The sequence below is a fragment of the Aedes albopictus genome, chromosome 1 (genome assembly GCF_035046485.1).
Source record: "Aedes albopictus strain Foshan chromosome 1, AalbF5, whole genome shotgun sequence".
Taxonomy (NCBI): domain Eukaryota; kingdom Metazoa; phylum Arthropoda; class Insecta; order Diptera; family Culicidae; genus Aedes; species Aedes albopictus.
The window spans coordinates 142917484-142938536 of NC_085136.1; the positions used below are offsets into that span (position 1 = coordinate 142917484).

General features: G+C 39.7%; 1 protein-coding gene across 1 annotated transcript; it reads left to right on the plus strand.

The window, feature by feature from the left end:
* The first annotated feature begins 397 nt into the window (after positions 1 to 397).
* Positions 398 to 1165, plus strand: LOC109421810 (general odorant-binding protein 99a). Its single transcript, XM_029861660.2, has 2 exons — positions 398 to 667; positions 738 to 1165. Exons 1-2 carry the CDS (start codon positions 413 to 415, stop codon positions 1131 to 1133), a joined length of 651 nt encoding a protein of 216 aa, XP_029717520.2. The 5' UTR covers positions 398 to 412; the 3' UTR covers positions 1134 to 1165.
* The last annotated feature ends 19888 nt before the right edge of the window (positions 1166 to 21053 follow it).

Consider the following 21053-nt stretch of genomic DNA (forward strand, 5'->3'; position numbering starts at 1 on the left):
AACACACATTATTGTAATTCGTTCATTAAGTGATCTCATCCAGTTCAATACAAATCTCTTCGGTACTCCCGACTCCATTGACCTCCCCACGATATTGATAACGTGTGGTACACTAGTTTGTATACACTTGCTGCATATTCATACGGGCCGGTCCTACCGACCGAGTCTCGTCGCCTGTGTCATCATCACATGGACACCAACACCAAACAAACAGATAATCAGCAGCGGCATGCGGTGTTCCCAGCTATTTCTGTCTGCCTTCGCTGTGCTGTAGGTATAGAGGTTGGTAAATAGTGCCATGCCGAACATGAGATTGATTACCATCGAAATTTATTAGGTTGTTGAAGGTCGTTCCTGGTGTAGTGATCGTGGAATTTCTCATACGATGTAAGATGAGTTTAAGTAACAAAACATGAGTATAATTGAATGGATTTTAACTTACACCAAGTACGATGTCTGGAAACCACTGTCCCACAACAACAGCCGGCATCAAGCGTCGTGTGGTGAGTTCCATTTGAATGAATGTACAATCTCGCTGACCAGACTCGACCGACGACGACGATCCCCTCAAAAAGATTTGCAGCGTGTGAGCGAGCAGACGTGCGAAACAAACAGCCAAATTATGCAGATTGAGTGGATCATCGTGTTAACGAGCCTAATAGCTGCGGTAAGTGAGATGGATACTTTCTGCGTGTTAATTTAGGGATCAACTTTGAGTTTGATTGGAACTTTTCCAGGCATCTGCGGGCTGGAGGCTTCAGACGGTCGATGACCTTCTGCGCAATCGTAACAAATGCATCAAGATTCTGAACATGCAGGATGATCTACAGGAAGAATTCGGCCTGTTCGACTTCCCCGACCAGGACTCGGCCAAGTGTGTCATCAAGTGCATCATGAACAGGATGGGACTGTTCAACGACAAGCGCGGTCCGCACGTAGGTCGTCTCGTAAGGCAGATGAAGTTCGCGTCGGTGTCTTCCACCAAGGAAATTCGCGGTGAAATCCTCAACTGTGCCTACCAAGACATGGAAATGGATCCCGAGGATGTTTGCGAGCGGGCCTATGCGCTGTATCAGTGCATCCAGAACAGTAACCTTCTGCTTATGAAGTCACCCGGATCGATAAACACTTGAAAGATGCCGCCGCTGAACGGCGTGCCTCGGAACGATTTTACACCAAAAATCTGTGCCATCGATGGGGAGAGCATTCAATTTCCTTAGTTTGATAAGAACAAAGAGGCCACCGCGCTTTATTTTATTATACCATATTGTGATAGAGTAATAAGTAGCCGATCACGCCACATTTCCGTTCTTCATCGTACGCAGCAATTGCAGATGTCAGCGCTCTCTGGGATGAGCAGCGTAGTCACGTGATTAGGGCGTTTGCGGCAATGCTTAGTTGTTTGTGGAAATCCAAATGAACGATCCTGTAATAACAACCGTTTTTTTTTGCTCCCAAGGGGATCGGCAGCTGTTGCGTGCGTTTGCATTATCAGTTAACACTCATAAGACTTTATACGACTGTAAATCATTATTTTATTATATTCATGTCTACATAGGTCATAGTTCAGAATGATAACTTTTATAAGCGTATTCGAGAAAGATTATTAACTTTTGAGATTTGTCTTTCTTGAGTTAAACATGTTGCAGTTGTGCATTGTAATGGAATTACCAAAACAGTTTTAGAAATCATTAGTAAAATGATAAAATTAAATAAAATGACATGAAGAGATAAAAACTTCAATATAGTGACTGAGATTACTGAATAAACAAATAAGTGAATAGATAATAGACCAAGGCGACAGCTTTGACAGTCGTACTGTAGAAATATTTCTAGCAAAACACAAAGTTTGTGTACAATCCTCCGATGATACAGAGTTGCTAAAAGAAGATGAAAAAACAATAGGATACTTCATTATTGCACCTGATAAACAAATAAACAAAGTCTTTCATACATAAATGATAGGCTGTTTTTCCAAAACAACTCTTTGTGGAATGCATTTTTAAGCGATACTCATTTGATATCCGAAGTAACTAATAAGCAGATGAAATGCGCCTTTACAGATGGTATCAGAAGGTATCAGAAGGCCGGCTCCAGAGGCACGTTATCCTCCATTTGGGACATTTGTGCCATCGCCAAAATAATAGCCTATTTCATCATATACCTGAAGGAAAAGGAAGGAAATAAGGATAGTGATGGGGATAAGGACAGGTAGGGAAATAGGAAAAGTACCCTGGAAGAGGGCACTAACGCATAAGCGTACCACAATGGGTTCAAACAGCGCCCTGAAAAGGGCACTGTAATAACCCATAAAGCAAAAGAGAGCCTATTGCTTTTTACCACAGCGGGTTAAGAACAACAGAATATCCTGAATATTCAGGTCTGTGAAGTCAGTTTCACTTTATAAGTGTTTACCGAATACTCGGAAACGTAATTGCGCAAAAACTGAACAGTTACAAATCAAATTATACGAAGTTCCATAATCGGATTCACAGCTATCACATGCAAATGAATCAGCTTGCTGAATATTTGCCATGTGATAGCTGAGTCGGCAGTGGCCAGTCAATGCTTTGACCAGAATGCTGCAATTCTGCTTTGACAGATTTGTAAGATACTTCGCCACCCTTGGAGATGGCTCAGTACAATACAATTTGGTTTGACGATATGACTCCAAACTATTCCAGTATTGTCTATGTTGAGTAGCAGCCCAGGTGTGAATCTGAAGCTTTACCCAACACTTCGATATCGGAATAGCTGGCTCAGTGTCAATGAAGTCATGTGATGCTCCAGTGCGAGCTAACTCATCAGCCAATTCATTTCCAGCGATGGAAGAATGGCCAGGTACCCATACAAGGTGAACAGCGTTTGCTGAATTCAGCTCCTCGATTTGAGTTCGACAAGCGATAACAATCTTCGACCTGGAGTTGGCCGAAGCAAGTGCTTTAATGGCAGCCTGGCTATCTGAACAGAAGTATATTACTTTGCCCATTACGTGCTGCTGAAGTGCTGATTGCACTCCGCACATTAAAGCAAAGATTTCGGCCTGAAAAAATGGTGCATTGTTTACCGAGTGAGTAAGACTGATACAGCCTTAGCTCACGAGAATAAACACCAGCACCTGCTCGACCTTCGAGAAGGGAGCCATCAGTGTAACATACGATGCCGTCTGAAATACTTCTTTCCAGATATCCAGATGTCCACTCTTCCCGGGAAGTGAATTTCGTGGAAAATGTCCTATATGGAAAATTACAAGCAATTGTAAGATCACTTGGAGCAAGGACAATTTTGTCCCAATTCACCAAAAGTGGAAATAACGAGGTGTGTGTTGATGTGCGGTTCACAGGAGTTTCCTCCAGTAGACCGAGTACCCATAGACGGTAAGTGCAAGAAAGTGTTTCTTGTTTGAGATGAATGTGTAGTGGAGCAACGTCAAAGAGAGCTTCGAGCGCTGCCGTGGGAGTTGAAGAGAACGCTCCAGACAACGCCATTAGGCACATCCTTTGGAGATGGCCTAACTTTGATTGGACCGCTATCATTTCGCCATTTTGCCACCACACGAGACATCCATAGGCCAATATAGGCCGAACAACAGTTGTGTAGATCCATTTGATAAACTTGGATTTTAGACTCCAAGTTGTACCAAAGGTTCACCGGCATTGCCCGAGGTGAGGTGTCCAGGAAAGCTTGGAATCAAGACTGACTCCAACGTACTTTACCTGTTCAGTCACATCGATTTCAGAATCAAAGAGACGCAAACGTCGAACGCCATTACGGGTTCGCCTTTTCGAAAAAAGACCAATAGATGTTTTACTCGGATTAACCGAAAGGCCATATTGGCGACACCAACCCTCAACAACCTGGGCGCTTTGCATCAGGTCGAAAAGGGTGGTTAATGGTTATACACATACGAACTAACAATGTTAGGTAGTCGTCAGCAAAACCATAAGTAGGAAAACCGCTATTATTGACTTGCCTCAATAGCGTATCTGCTGCGAGATTCCACAAAAGCGGTGACAAGATTCCCCCTTGGGGGCATCCACAAACACTCAATTTCCTAATCCCTGCTAGACGCAATGTCGAGAAGAGATATCGGTTTTTGAGCATTTGGTGAATCCAATTGGAAATCATTGGAGATATACCATGACTCCGTGCGGCTTCAAATATGGCATCGAAAGGCACATTGTCAAAGGCACCCTCGATATCTAAGAAAACACCCAAACAAGATTGCTTTTGAGCGAATGCTTTCTTTATATCGTTAACAAACTTGTGTAAAAGAGTGACAGTGGACTTACCAGATTGGTAGGCATGTTGGTTCACATGAAGAGGCACGTTGGCCAGATGAACATCACGGATGTGATGATCCACAATGCGTTCTAAGCATTTCAGAAGAAAAGAGGTCAAACTGATAGGTCTGAAACTCTTTGCTTCTTCATACGACGCATGACCCACTTTCGGAATAAACTTCACAGTAATATCCCACCAGGATTTGGGAATATACCCTGTAGCAAAACTGCAAACTAGTAGTTGTTTCAAAACATGTTTAAACTGATCAAATCCCTTCTGAAGCAGAATAGGATAAATCCCATCTGCCCCAGGAGATTTGAAAGGAGAAAAGCTATTAAGTGCCCATTCAATCGATTCTAAAGTTATGATACTCCGAGCCGAAGCCAGGGAATCGTAACTACAAGAAAAGACATCAGATTCATCCGAAGATGTGATATCCACACATCCAGGGAAGTGTGTGCTGAATAAGCATTCCAGAACTTCCTCATTAGAGGAAGTCAGATCGCCATTTGGCAAACGAAGTTCGTTCACCCGGAAATCCTTAGATTTTGCAAGGATTTTATTTAACCGACTGACTTTACTCAAGCTGGAAACATTTGTGCAAAGGTTTTCCCAGCCGGATCGTTCAGCAGACCGGAGAGCTTTCCTGTAGGCCTTGCGAGCCGACCTGAAAGCCTCCAAACCAGCCGAACGTCGTCTGTTCCAACTCTTTCTACATTGTTTCCTGAGTTTCGCCAGATCAGAGTTCCACCAAGGGGTTCTACGGCACAGACCGTAGAGGGCATCCTTCCAAGGGGGAAGACAGCTTTTGCTCTCGAGACTGATCATGAGTAGTTTTTGAGTAACTCTGAGCAACTCGCTTTGCTCGGATTTACACACAGCGTTAGCTGTACATGGCAACCATAGGATTTGTTTGTTTACGCTGTGAAAAATATCCGTATCGCTAGCAAGACATCAGGATACCTCATCGATTTTACTTTGTGTTTATTTCTTGTTTAAATGTTTATTTATTTATTTACTTATAATTCAACGGACACTGTATTGGTCTAATTGAATGACTTAATATTAAACAACTACTACTAGCTTCATGTAATGCATACAAACGAACATATCGAATAATTATTTTACAAAACCAAACGCATTACTGATAAAAACATACAAAAACAGATTCTACAATATTTATACATGTACAGAAATGCAATTAGGTTTCCAAGCTCTATTGATGAATTGACGGAATTTTACACCACATGGCCATGTTTTGGCATCTAAAGCTTTCTCTTTCCACTTTACATTTAAATCCACTCTAAAAGAAACGAAATCAATCATACTACAGTCAACATTTTTTGAAACCAATTTAACTACTTTGAAACAATCATGTACTGGGGCTTCAACACATTCACATACCATCGTTCTAACTTCAGACTCAGAAACCTCACTGTCTATATTCGTTAAAAACAGAGACAATTTCTGGTCACTATTTGACAGGGAGAGAGCATTGTTGATATTTGCCACACTTCTTTCCGAGCTGATTCGTCCGGTCAACAAATGCGCATCACTATTGTTCGTACCATCAATTAGCGTAGAGGAAGAAATCGGCGTGGAGTGATGAGAAACCGAGTTGGATACACATTCCGTTGGTGAAGAGGATGACAAAGATTTCAGTATTCCGGCAACTTGCAGCTTTAGTTCTTGTATCTCGGCATGTAAAGATCGGTCAACGGAAACATTCGGGACGTCCTTCGACGTTTCGGCAACTGACGAGTTTTCCTTCCATTTGCGAAAATGCGTTGAGCAGTCACCACACATCCAAACTACACCTCTCGTAAGAGATTGTAGCTGCACTTTGCTTTGATCGACACAAAATGAATGAAATGATGCAGCACACGGTCCGTCGCAAACAATGTAGAGAAGAGCTGATGTATCGATGCGGTTTGTAAACTTTTTGCAGCAGCGTGTTACTCCATGATGTACAGAATGATTATTGTCCATGTTTCACAGGAATTAATTTATACTGAGCGAGAGTACGACCAACGTTAAACGTAAGAAGATAACTTTTCTTCAATTCAGTCACAATTCAGTAATTATTATCGATCAGAAATAGATAGAATTTCGACTTAAAAGCGGAACGCACAAATCACCGTCGTTCAGAGCGAGCACTCACAAGCACTTTTGTTGTTGTAAAGTATAATACATTCAGCAATCCTGTGAGGCAATTCTATCACAAAGAAAAGAATATGTTCTTTCTAGGGGTTTATTCTTCTTAGAAATTGTACACCGGAATGTAACTACGGGGGTGAGAGAATGTCCACAATATGCAGAACCCAAATTGTAACTGACTAGGAGTTAAAAAGAAAGACACTACACCGTCTTCAACCAGAGGTTGCCACAGACTAAACGATTAAGACATGGAACAACGGACAACACACGAAACGCCCAGAGAATTTTTCATTTGACTGAAAGTTTTCACCGACTGGACGGGGAAATTCAAACCCACACTCCGAGGCTTACGAAACGGTTCGACGACGACCTTAGCAAGCTAAACCAACTAGTTTTCACAAGAGTTTCGTGCATGTTTCTGTGAGTCCGGTAAAAGCTGGGTGCCGCAATAACTGACTTTGAGATACGTAGGAGGAGAACATTCCTTTGGAGCCGACCTACTGATACGTAGCTCTTGGTCATTATGAGTTTGAAGAATGTCGTGTCATAGCAGAGCTCATGCTTCTTGCTCTTAAGTTCCATCATCTTAGAATTTTTGGCTCAGGATTCAGACCGAAGAATTCCGGTTCAACGAAGTTTGACGGGTCGAATGTTTGGCATACGTCTGACTACTTGGATCAGCAGAAAATATTTGAGCAAATGCGAGCAACAGGGAGCAACTCACAGTTGCTCGATCAACAAAAACTTGCTCTGAGCAAAGCTGTCCACCCCCTTGCATCCTTCTTCAAAAGCTTCCATGATGAAGGTCGTTGTAGTATCAACGGCATCATCTAAATCACTTGGAGTGTCAATGGATGATGAGTATCCATGAAATTTGGTCGCAACCAAATCAGTAAAAAGATCCCAGTTTGTTGACCGGGGATTCCTGAAACGCAGTGTTTGCGAAGTAACATTAAAATGTTCAAAAAAGATGTAGCGATGGTCAGATAAAGATTCTTCATATGACACATGCTAATTGGTCAGCTCGTGACTAATTCTACAAGAGCAAAGCGTTATGTCTAACACTTCCTCTCTAGCAGATACCATGAAGGTTGGGCGGTTGCCTATGTTAAGTAATGCAAGATCTGTACTACTTAAGGCGAAACTGGAAGCATTTCCTCACTTTTTGGATTTTGGTTTTCGTACACATGCAAAGTATGGATCAAGGTATCTTCTGATTTTTTTTTGTGGCGGAACATATTTTTCGTTTTTGCAGAAACCATTTTTGAACAAAATTTCACAAAAAATGGTTTCTGTAAAAATGGAAAACATTTTCCACCACAAAAAAAAATTCAGAAGATACCTTGGTCCATACTCTACATGTGTACGAAAACCGATTTTGAAAATATTGCTTCGTTATTTAATGAAAAACCAAAAACCAAAATTTATTGTATTTCCTGTTGAGGTTTCCAACAGATACATTAATTGTGATAGCACATACATCTCTGGTGGTTAGTTCAGAGATGAGTGTAGCAACTATTGCGTTGTTGACAAGCACACAGGCTCGAGGCATGACACGTGAGTTTGCCATTTCATGTTTACTGAAAGTAGCAAACACCGGGTTCACAAGGTTTCCTAGATAGAAATTCCCCTTACGGAAGTAAGGTTCTTGGACCAAGGCGACTTGGGCTGAACCATTTTGCATAAGTCTGCAGAGATTGATTGTTGCTGTTCTTTTATGCTGAAGAATGATCTGAGTTATCCTAACCGTAGCCTCTACCCAAACTAGGCAAGATCAAACTCTTCGCAACAACAGCACAACAAAGAACAGCAGCAACAAAACCAGATCGGTATCGATTGGAAAACGCCAAAGGCGAGGATACACAGAATACACTGTGTAAATCGCATAATTCGAAACCATATAGGTGAAAATATAAACTAATTAACAACACTTCTTCTTCCGCTGTCTTTTCTATCTCTTTTCCATTTGTCTTTTCTTCACTCTGCGCATCAGAAGAGGTAAATTACGTAATTTCGGATGTGCTATTGCTAGGCAATACTTTTTACTTGAAGGCCTAAAACATCATCGTGTATTTGAAATGTTACGCAACTGTTGTCACATTTTCAGTAGCAGTTCAGCTGCTAATTTAGAACTGTTTCGTAGTTGAACTGCTATTATAGATCAGTAAGTAAGTGGTTTGTAAATGTAATGCTGAAATACAGTTTGTTTAAATGCTTATTAGTTACAATTTACTTCGTCGAATCTACGCCAAATCAAATATCCGTTTTCACTGGATCCGGTCCTGTGTCAATCGCTTCTTATTACTCTGGATGTTAAATGCTCTTTGGGTCCACTTCAACCGTGAGTAGCCGTCATGTACGCGGCCTGCCATGAAGTCGACGGCTTCTCTCTGATTTTTTACTGAATATTTTCTTCGCTTGTCATGTTTACGCCATTGTGAAGAGACAATCCCAATGCAGGTGATTTTTTTTTCTTTTTTATTGTCAAGTTTTTTTTTTTACTTCAAAGTAGATTTCGTTCAAAGTTATCAAACGCTTTCTGCCGTTCCGGGTCATTTGGCCGAATGCCATTTGACCGATGGCCGTTTGGCCAAAAAATGAATAATGAACTTAATTACCAATGCCCTCAGTAGACCTCGAAAGAAGATCCTATGATTTAGGGAAGGAGAAATCTTTGAAAAAATATTGTCAGTTTCAACGCCAACTAATCCCTGAATGGCAAAACTAGAAAGAATAGCCTATGACTGAATAATGAAGGAAATATTTTTAATCATATTAACAGATAGAATGTCAAAAACTTCCTCTGCTAAATGGCCGGACACCATGTTCATGCAGTCGTAATACGTAGAACAAATTACAGTAAAGATCATCGTCACGAAATCGTTCCGCCCACACCCTAAAACGAAAGTACACAGCGAATGAGTAACTTGCGAGAAGACAAAGGATTTTTCATTCATATTTGCGTGCGACTGGATCAGCACAAAAAATGTGCTGATCCGGGTTTACACAAATTTGCGTGAATTTTCACACAAGTTTGCATGAAATCTTTTGTCTTTTCGATCGCTGCGTGAAAGTTACTCCTTGCTCTGTGTACATCCATCTTTCCGTGCAGTGCTATTCATGCTGTGTTTCGCCGAACAACCACCAGATGTCGGTAGTGAGCGAACTTAAACTTACCTTACCTTACCCATCAGGCTAAGGCCGGGGTGGCCTGCCCTCTGGTGTACATAATAGCCGTCTCCATTCCACTCGGTCCATGGCTGTTTGTCTCCAGTTCCACACTCTGCGTAGGGTCCGCAGATCGTCCTCCACTTGGTCGACCCACCTAGCTCGCTGCGCTCCACGTCTTCTTGTACCGGTCGGATGACTCTCGAGAACCATTTTAGTCGGGATGCTATCCGACATCCTGAGGACGTGACCCGCCCACCGTAGCCTCCCGATTTTCGCGGTATGGACGATGGTTGGTTCTCTCAGCAGCTGATGCAGCTCGTAGTTCATTCCCCTTCTCCAAGTTCCGTCTTCCATCTGCACTCCGCCGTAGATGGTACGCAAAACCTTCCGTTCGAAAACTCCAAGGGCGCGTTGGTCCTCTGCACGTAAAGTCCATGTTTCGTGCCCATAGAGGACGACCGGTCTAATCTGCTGGTGTCGTTGTCGGCGGTCACCAGTGAGCCCAAGTACACGAATTCTTCAACCGCCTCGATTTCATTACCGTCGATATAAATTCGGGGTGGTGGGCGCGGTGATTCCTCCCTGGAGCCCTTTGCCATCATGTACTTTGTCTTCGACACATTAATGACTAATCCGATTCGCCTGGCTTCACTCTTTAGTCGGATGTACGTTTCCGCCATCGTCTCAAATTTACGAGCAATAATATCAATATCATCAGCGAAACCAAGCAGCTGGACGGACTTCGTGAAAATCGTACCACTCGTGTCAATCCCCGCTCTCCTTATTACACCTGTCGTACCGCCTAGACTCCATTTTGCTTTCCCCGCAAACGAATTTTCGTTGGTGATTTCACTGACGAAAAGAAACATCGGACCAACATTTTGTGCTGATTATTTTCCGAGTTTTCGTCAGTGAAATCACCAACGAAAATTCGTTTGCGGGGAAAGCAAAATGGAGTCTAGGCGGTACGACAACACCCTCTAATGCAATGTTGAACAGCAAGCACGAAAGATCATCACCTTGCCGTAGCCCTCTGTGAGATTCGAAGGGACTCGAGAGTGTCCCTGATACTCGAACTACGCACATCACTCGATCCATCGTCGCCTTGATCAATCGTATCAGTTTATCCCGGAATCCGTATTCCTGCATAATCTGCCATAGCTGTCCTTGATCGATTGTATCATACGCCGAATTGAAATCGATGAACAAGTGATGTGTGGGCACGTTGTATTCGCGGCATTTCTGCAACACCTGGCGGATGGCGAACATCTGGCCCGTCCGTTGTAGCGCGTTCACCAATAAATTCAGCCTGATATTGCCGCATGAACTCTCTTGCAATCGGTGATAGACGGTGGCATAAAATTTGGGAGATGTCTTGTAGGCAGCGCTCAGTAGTGTGATCGCGCGATAGCTCCCACAATCCAACTTGTCGCCCTTTTTGTAGATGGGACACACGATACCTTCCACCCACTCCTCCGGTAATACTTCCTCCTCCCAAATCTTGGTAATGACCAGTGCTAACCAGTGCTTCTTCACCGTGTTTTAGTAACTTGCTTGGTAGTTGATCTGCTCCAGCGGCTTTGTTGTTTTTCAATCGGCCAACCTCCTCCTCAATCTCTTGGAGGTCAGGGGCCGGAAGTCTTTCGTCCTGTGCACATACTCCTAGATCTGTTACCACGCCACCTTCGGTACTTGCAACGTCGCTATTGAGGTGCTCATCGTAATGCTGCTGCCACCTCTCGACCACCTCACGCTCGCTCGTGAGAATATTCCCGTAATTATCTCGGCGCATGTCAGCTTGTGGCAAAAAGCTTCTGCGCGAGCGGTTCAGCTTCTCGTAAAACTTTCGTGTTCTTCATCCGGAAGACTAAGTTCTGCCTGTTCCGCGCCTGTCTGTAACGTGCCTCGTTCGCTCTCGTACGGTGTTGCAGCATTCTCGCCCATGCTGCATTCTTCTCGTTTTTCTACTGTTCACATTCGCCGTCGTACCAGTCGTTTCTGTGATTCGGAGTCGCGAAGCCTAGTGCTGTAGCCGAGGTACTACCTGTTGCGACCGGGCAAGTTGACAAACGCTCCAGCCGAAACCGCGTTCTCCGCGTTTGATTCCTCGTCCGACATCACGCGTCCGTTCATGCCGACTATATCCGAAAGACTGCCAAGAGTTGCCTTTCTATTCTTGTTACGACCATACAACTTCTTAACAAGAGAGACTCTCTACATCCGACAGAGATGATTCTCTCGATTTTGCCAACATATTCTCTCATCTATCAAACTGTCAAGCCGTTATCAAGCTCAACATATCAAATGGTGCTATGATCATAATCAATTTTGAGCATTTATTTTAAGCATTTTGCTTAACTGGAAATCCAAGTTAGATATATTTAAAGTATTGTTATAATTAGTAGTATTATTATTATTCTTATTACTATTATTGTTGTTATTAACTTCACCTCTATACCACACTACCTATGGCGGATTGAATGTCCCTTTAGCCATCTTAAAATGTAGCTGCGCCAAGCTGCTCTTCCGTTGCTAGGGCCACTGCTAGCTGCTGCGCGTAGTCTTGAGCCACTTCTACGTTACGCAGCTGCTCGATGTTGAGCCACGGCGTTCGACTTCGACGCGTGGTGATAACTGTCGAAAGTTTTGAGCGCATGCATACAGCGACTAAGTAGTGATCCGAATCTATATTCGCACTGCGGTATATGAGGACATGAGGTTATATCCGAGAAGAATTTACTGTCGGTTAGAACGTGATCGATTTGGTTTTTTGTTTGATGGTCGGGTGATCTCCAGGTGGCTTTGTGGATATCTTTGCGGGGGAAGAAGGTGCTTCGGACTACCTTACCACGGGAGGCTGCAAAGTTTACGCATCGCTGGCCGTTATCATTCGATACGGCGTGCAGGCTGTTAAGCCCGATTACCGGTCTGTACATTTCCTCCCTTCCTACCTGCGCGTTCATGTCGCCGACAACGATTTTCAAGTCACGGGGCGAGTAAACATCGTATGTTTGCTCTAACTGCAGGTAGAACGCTTCTTTCTTGTCATCAGGTCTCCCTTCGTGTGGGCAGTGGACGTTGATGATGCTGTAGTTGAAGAAACGACCCTCAACTCTCAACATGCACATCCTTGCGTTGATCGGCTGCCACCCGATCTTACGTTGTCGCATCTTGCCCAACACTATAAATCCTGTTCCCAGTTCATTGGTGGTGCCACAGCTTTGGTAGAAGGTAGCCGCTCGATGCACGCTTTTCAACACTTTCTGTCCAGTCCAACAAAGTTTCTGCAACGCCACGATGTCAAAGTTTCGGGGATGTAGTTCGTCGTAGATTATCCTGTCACATCTTGCGAAACCAAGTAACTTGCAATTCCATGTTTCTAGTTTCCAATCAGGACTACGGATTTCATCGCGTGAGTCTTTGCCGATTGTATCGAGTCGTATTTTCTCCTATGTTATTCGCAATAGGGATTTTTACGGGTGACTTATTGGGCCTACGCCAACACTCTTGTCTCGCCGGAGGGCCATCGTGCCAGCTCTGTTTAACTTCCCAACCATCACTGAGACGATCACGCTGATGGGGTTACCACCTTGGATCTAGCTGGGCGTGATGCAGAATTTCTTACTTTTTGCCAGCGCAATGACTAAACTATACAGTTTTATATTTATTTTTTTTTTCGAAAATCTCCTTAGTTATGCGAAGTGTTAAAAGATATAAAAATGTATAGTTTTGTCATTACTTGTTCGGTAAAAATTATGTTCGATCAGCGATTCATTTACTAAAAAGGAGGTTTCAATGTATACTATTTGGAGGCATGACCTCTTTGGAGCTGAGGAAATGTTGGTTTTGCTAAGCCCAGACGCCCTAATGCTAAATACTAGAACGTTTATTATTTCGTCTATATGGGCCATCTAGCAAACTATTGTCAAGCGCTGACGATAGATCGTACGAAGTGTTATCACCATCCTAGGAAGCACTTTGCACATTTTTGCTCCTAAGTATTTTTTTATCATCTCGCCGATTTACAACAATTTATTGCTAACTGGACAGAATGATCGTCGCGTGACTATGTAGATTGATAAAGGCTGCTCTTCTACTTCTACAGCATAAATCACATGGTAGGTAGGAAATTGTCAACCTGACAATGGAAACCTCCACTCCAGCCAGCATTCTGGTGCGTGCAATTGAATGCGTAGTAGTATGGGACACGCTTGTATGGAAAAAATAAATCCTTGCTCCAGTCGACTTTTTAGATCCCATTTAGGTCCCATATGAACTGTACAAAATTTCAGCGCAATCGGTGAAACTATAATTTAGCGCAAGCGGTTCAAAGTTTACATAGGATTTACTATGGGAAAAGTTACACTTTCAAACAAAAAATCCCAGAGGTCGCCCCTTGTCTCTTTAATTCAAATCGATCAGCGCTTCTTGTTGAAAAATCATTTATGAAACTTTCCTTCGAAGACCACAAAACAATTGGATGCTTGTGGAAAAAGTTATTGATTTATCACCGATTAGTGATCCGACGAACGGCTTTTTGTTTTGTTTTATCAGCAGCACTGTAGCTGCTGCCTTGGCTGCTGCTGTTTCTGGGGGTGGTGATGCCACCCGCCACTCCATGCAGCAACGGCAGCAGCAGTGCTGCTGATAAAACAAACAAAAAGCCGTTTGTTGGATCACTAATCGGTAATAAATCTATAACTTTTTCCACAAGCATCCGATTGTTTTGCGGTCTTCGAAGGAAAGTTTCATAAATGATTTTTCTACAAGAAAAGTTGATCGATTTGAATTAAGGAGACAAGGGGCGACCTCTGGGATTTTTTGTTTGAAAGTGTAACTTTTCACATAGTAAATCCTATGTAAACTTTGAACTGCTTGCGCTAAATTATAGTTTCACCGATTGCGCTGAAATTTTGCACAGTTCATATGAGACCTAAATGGTACCGAAAAAGTCAACTGGAGCGAGAATTTGATGTTTGTCCCACACTAATGCGTAGACATTAGTACCGTCAGTATCGTTCGCTAGCCCTGACAACAGTAGCGAAGCCCAGACTCCCGGTCAGCTGATTCCTAAACAAGGCGAGACTGTTTAGATTGATTCGGTCTGTCCATATGCCGGCTGGACATTGCCGTGCAAAAACATATGTTTACACGGCAAGTTCTATGAACAGTGGATAAAAATAACGGAAAAATAATTTTCTCTATGTAGATTTGCAATTTATTGGTAGAAAGTGACCACTTAACAAAGATATGAAATATAATTAAAAAACAAATACTTGTACTGAAAATTCTCAGCTGTGATGTTCTCATACCCATAGGAATATTACCGGGAGAAATTGGATTTATGCTATGCAGCCGCACATTCAAACGACGATGATATTTGAGGTCGTTATCAGAGAGCGCGGCTTGTTGTTTAAAACGCTACAATCGAATCAAATAAACTGATGAGGGGTCGTTTGCTTCCTTGATGTACCGGAGCAAAGAAGTTTTTCGCCTGGGGATGCTTGATTTTTTTTGTTTCAAACAGTTCGCATCCTACTGAACTTTAACTTTACTTTAACTTAACTCTAACTTTACTTTAACTTTACTTTAACTATATTTTTACTTTTATTTAACTTTAATTTAACTTTACTTTAACTTAACTCTAACTTTACTTTAACTTTACTTCAACTTTACTTTAACTTTACTATAACTTTACTTCAATTTACTCTAACTTTACTTTAACTGTACTTTAACTTTACTCTAATTATACTTTAACTGTACTTTAACTTTACTTTAATTTTACTTTTACTTTACTATAACTTTACTTTAACTTTACTTTAACTTTACTTTAACTTTACTTTAACTTTACTTTAACTTTACTTTAACTTTACTTTAACTTTACTTTAACCTTACTTTAACTTCACTTTAACTTTACTTTAACTTTACTTTAACTTTACTTTAACTTCACTTTAACTTTACTTTAACTTTACTTTAACTTTACTTTAACTTTACTTTAACTTTACTTTAACTTTACTTTAACTTTACTTTAACTTTACTTTAACTTTACTTTAACTTTACTTTAACTTTACTTCAACTTTACTTTAACTTTACTTTAACTTTACTTTAACTTTACTTTAACTTTACTTTAACTTTACTTTAACTTTACTTTAACTTTACTTTAACTTTACTTTAACTTTACTTTAACTTTACTTTAACTTTACTTTAACTTTACTTTAACTTTACTTTAACTTTACTTTAACTTTACTTTAACTTTACTTTAACTTTACTTTAACTTTACTTTAACTTTACTTTAACTTTACTTTAACTTTACTTTAACTTTACTTTAACTTTACTTTAACTTTACTTTAACTTTACTTTAACTTTACTTTAACTTTACTTTAACTTTACTTTAACTTTACTTTAACTTTACTTTAACTTTACTTTAACTTTACTTTAACTTTACTTTAACTTTACTTTAACTTTACTTTAACTTTACTTTAACTTTACTTTAACTTTACTTTAACTTTACTTTAACTTTACTTTAACTTTACTTTAACTTTACTTTAACTTTACTTTAACTTTACTTTAACTTTACTTTAAATTTACTTCAACTTTACTTTAACTTTACTTTAACTTTACTTTAACTTTACTTTAACCTTACTTTAACTTAACTTTAACTTTACTTTAACTTTACTTTAACTTTACTTTAACTTCACTTTAACTTTACTTTAACTTTACTTTAACTTTACTTTAACTTTACTTTAACTTTACTTTAACTTTACTTTAACTTTACTTTAACTTTACTTTAACTTTACTTTAACTTTACTTTAACTTTACTTTAACTTTACTTTAACTTTACTTTAACTTTACTTTAACTTTACTTTAACTTTACTTCAACTTTACTTTAACTTTACTTTAACTTTACTTTAACTTTACTTTAATTTTACTTTAACTTTACTTTAACTTTACTTTAACTTTACTTTAACTTTACTTTAACTTTACTTTAACTTTACTTTAACTTTACTTTAACTTTACTTTAACTTTACTTTAACTTTACTTTAACTTTACTTTAACTTTACTTTAACTTTACTTTAACTTTACTTTAACTTTACTTTAACTTTACTTTAACTTTACTTTAACTTTACTTTAAATTTACTTTAACTTTACTTTAACTTTACTTTAACTTTACTTTAACTTTACTTTAACTTTACTTTAACTTTACTTTAACTTTACTTTAACTTTACTTTAACTTTACTTTAACTTTACTTTAACTTTACTTTAACTTTACTTTAACTTTACTTTAACTTTACTTTACTTTAACTTTACTTTAACTTTACTTTAACTTTATTTTAACTTTACTTTAACTTTACTTTAACTTTACATTGGCTCTACCAAATGCTATCTCTCTGTGCTAAGCTCTATGTATGGCTATGTATGTAGCTCAAGGACGTCAGCGAACCCCTGGGGGGGGATCTTAGATGTTACAAGGGGGTTAATGAGGGATTCCAGTAGCAGCATTCATCAGCATTTTCATCGAGTTTTGGAGCATACAAAAAATTCAAGGCGTGTATAATGGTGTTTCAAAGAAACATTTAGACGTAACTCAACGTTTAAAAGCATTGTTGGCGTTGCAGAAGAGTTTCAGTAATGTTTCAGGGGGTTTTATGGGATTTCGGGAGTTCAAGGGAATTTCAAGTAGTTGGAAGGCCATTTCAAGAAAATTCAAGAGGATTCAGAAGCGTTTCTAGGGGGTAGCTGAGGGTTCCACCTTGGGTTCTAAGGAGTTGCAACTTGCAAGGGGATAAAAGAGCTCTTCATGAGCTTTTCAGAAGCGATTTAAAGAACTTCAAGGATGTGTCAGGGTGTTTCAAGTGGTTTCTTAGGCGTTTCAATTAGCTTTTAAAGGATTTGAGAAACGCTTCCACGTCGCAGGGGGTTTAGGAGGGTTTCAGAGAGCTTTACAGGTTCAGAGGCGTCACAGGGACATATTCGGGAGGTTTTGGAGTTCCGTGTTACAGAAGCTCTAAGGAGGATTCAGGGGGTTTTCAGAGGCAATCCAGACGATTTCCCGGGGGTTCCGAAGGCATTACATGAGCGTTTTAGAGGTTTCAAAGGGTGGTTACATGAAGCGAGGGCGTTCCAGGGAGTTTCCGGTGGCATTTCAGGAAGGTTCTGAAGATTTTCAATTGATTCCGGATGCGTTACTGGAGCGCTTTAGGGGGTTACGGAGAGTCTCAAGTGAAATTTTAGCGGTAGTTTTAAAAGTTTCAGAAGACTTTTAGCGAGCTTCAGAGGGGTGTATCGGGGATTTCGGAGGTTCTCAGGTGCGTTACATAGAGTACGAGAAGGTTTCGGGGGAGTTTCGGTGGCATATCAGGAAGTTACAGAGGATTTTTAGCGAGTTTCAGAGAGCCTCTTTTAGGGGATTTTGAAGTGTCTCAGGTGTGTTCGATGGTGTCCGAGAGAGTTTCAGGAGGTCTATGAAGGCATTTCAGGAACCTTCAAAAGTATTCCAGCGGATTTCGGAGTCATCACCGTGGTGTTTCAGGGGATACGGGTAGTTTTAGGTGCGTAACAGTAGGTTCAAGGGGTTTCAGGGGGTTTTTGAAGGCATTTCAGAAAAAAATTAGAGGATTATCATCAGACTTCGGAGGCGTTACAGAAGCGTTTTCGGAGGTTTTAGAGGATCTCATGTGCGTTATAGTGGGTCCGCGGTGGTTTCAGCGGTTTTCGGAAGACATTTTAGGTATTTTTGGAGGTTTTTCTTCTGAATTTTGAGTTTCTAAAGATTTTTTTAGGAAGTCTTGCATGAATTTCTTCAACAATCCTTTAGTGATTACTTCACAAATTCTTTGAGAGATTCCTGCATTCATTTAATCGAAAGATTCATTTAGAAATCCATCCATCAGAAGTTCCTCCATGGATTCCTGTAAAAAATCCTCCAATTCTTTTGAAATTTCTTTCATTTTTCCAACTTTCTTGGATTGCTTCAGAAATTCATTTACAATTGACTATAGAATTTTGTTTTGAAAATTCTCCAGAATTTTCTTCAAGAATTTCTCTAGAAAAGCTTTCACGGGTTTCCTCAGAAATTGTTCCATAGATTTTTTTTTCAGAAATCCGTACAAAAATTCTTTCAGAAAATCGTCCATGGATTCCCTCAGAAATGCTTTCAGCGATTCCATCAGAAAACCAAACGTTTAGAATTCCTTTAGAAAATTCTTTAAGGATTTCTTCAGAAAATCTGCCACAAGCATAGACTGCTTACAAAATTTCCTTTGAAAACTCTTCACGAGATTCCTCCATTAATTTGTTTCAGGATCCTTCAAGCAGTCTTCTATGAATTCTTTCAGAAATTATTCGAGGAATTCGGATTTTTTCCAAGGATTCCTTCAGAACATCTGAAATTTCTTCAAAAAAGTCCTACAGCGATTCTTTTAAAAAATTTTTTAAGAATTTCTTGAAGATGTCCACCAGAGATTTGGTCGGGATTACATTGAAAATTCCATAGAAAATTCTCGCAAAAATTATTCCAAAAATTTTTTCAGCGATTCATCCAGAAAATCCTACAAGAATCCTACTACAGGAATCCTCCAAATTTTCTTGCATTGTTACTTTAAGTGATTCAGTTAGGAATTCTTCCAGAGATTGCTTAAGGATTTCCTCCAGATATTCCTGCATGTACTTACCCACACATACCTTCGGCATTTCCTTTAAGTATAACTCTTAGAATTCCTTCACGGATTCTTTGATGAATTTAATGAAAAATATTTTCTTGTAATTTCTCCAGAAATTTCTTTAGAAATATACTTGGGTTCTTTTCCAAAGTTTTTCTTGCCTTTTATCAAGTATCCTTACAAGAATTAATTTGTTAATACGTTCACAGATTGCTTCAAAAAAACGTTCAGAATATTCTTTAAGATTTTTTCAAATAATTTCTCAAGAATTTTCATAAAAAAATCCTTGGGTAATTTTTCAAGAAAGTATGCCTTCAAGAATTTCCTTGTGATTTCTTCGGTCATTTCCTAGAGGTTTATTTCGGAGACTTCTTGAGGGATTCTACTGGAAATTTATTCAGAAATTCCTTTAGCAATACCTCTAAGTATTTTCTCAGATCATTAGAAATTATTCAGGAGATTCAATAAGGAACTTGTTTCATAAGTTTTTCCATGGAGTTTGATATAAATTCATCTAAAAATGTCTTTCACAATCATATGGAGATTCTTCCCGAAATGATTTCATGGGTAATCTATGAAATGGGTAGCTCCTTGAGAAATTCCTACAAAGACTTCTTTTTTAGAAATTACTTCTGTGGCTCTGTCAGAAATTTCTCCTATGATTCCTTCAACGGTTTCACAGGAATTCTTCCAGCAATTATACAAAAATACTAGAAGATCAAAAGAAATTCCTGGAGAATTATGTGAAGGAATTCCTTCAAAATCTACGGGTGATATCGTTGAACATGGTGGAGGAAATCCTGAATAAATGCCTGGGGGAATACCAGAGACACCTCCCTAATTCCAATAGAAAAACAAATCATGAGAAACTTCAGGGGGAATTTTCCAAAGAAAATTTGTTTTGAAATTATTCTTTTGACAGTTTTTGTAGCAATTGCAAATTTGGGTTCCGGTGGAGCTCTTGAAGAAACTCCTCAATACATTTCTGATCGATCCCTGGAGGATTTTTTGGAGAAATCCTTTGATGAGCTCCTAGAAATATCTCTGGGGATATTCTGAGAAGAATTTCTTATACAAGTTCTAAAGGGATTTACAATCCCTAAAATACTACATGGAGAAATTTCTGAAGGAAGTCCTGCAGAAACAAAAAAGTGCAAAGTTTTTTTTTTGGAGAACCACCAAGGAAACTTCAGAAAAAAATATACAAGAAATTATGAAGGAATTTTTGAACTAAAGAACCTGCACTGCAATTATTCATAGAAGAATTTCTTGAAAAAAATCCTTCAAAAATGCAAAGGAATAGATTTTGAAATCTAAATAAATTTCGAACTACCGGAGAGTCCCTGGCCGCCTCATCAACTTTGCTGAAGAAACTAGTCTTCCAACATGCCTTGCTTGTTTCTCCACGGTGATCGCAAAAGTTACTGATCTCAAAAAAGAACGCTGGTCTTAAATATTATATATTGGATTTGTTATGTGTCTAAGAATTTCTTGAAATTTAATTGACTGGAGAATATTACTTGGGACAAGAGCTTGAAGATTTTTTTTCAAAAATTCTCAGATTTGAGCTTATTAGCACTATTTTTACAAACATAACTAAGCAGATGAATATGCTCTCGGATTTTCTTCAGATAAAAGCTACTGTTTATATCTGCCATATTGTTTAATTAACCCGTTGTCGTTCCAAGGAGTTTGGAGACTGCATAGCCGAGAAATCCAACATCTAGTTTCTTCAGATATCCTCCAGGGATTCCTTCAGAAATTGTCCCTGATATTTCTCCA

Bases quoted from the DNA above. Each gene is read 5' to 3' on its own strand.
- LOC109421810 (XM_029861660.2), top strand. From the start codon at position 413: ATGAGTATAATTGAATGGATTTTAACTTACACCAAGTACGATGTCTGG. The intron at 668-737 runs GTAAGTGAGATG...GAACTTTTCCAG, and splicing joins TAACGAGCCTAATAGCTGCG to GCATCTGCGGGCTGGAGGCT.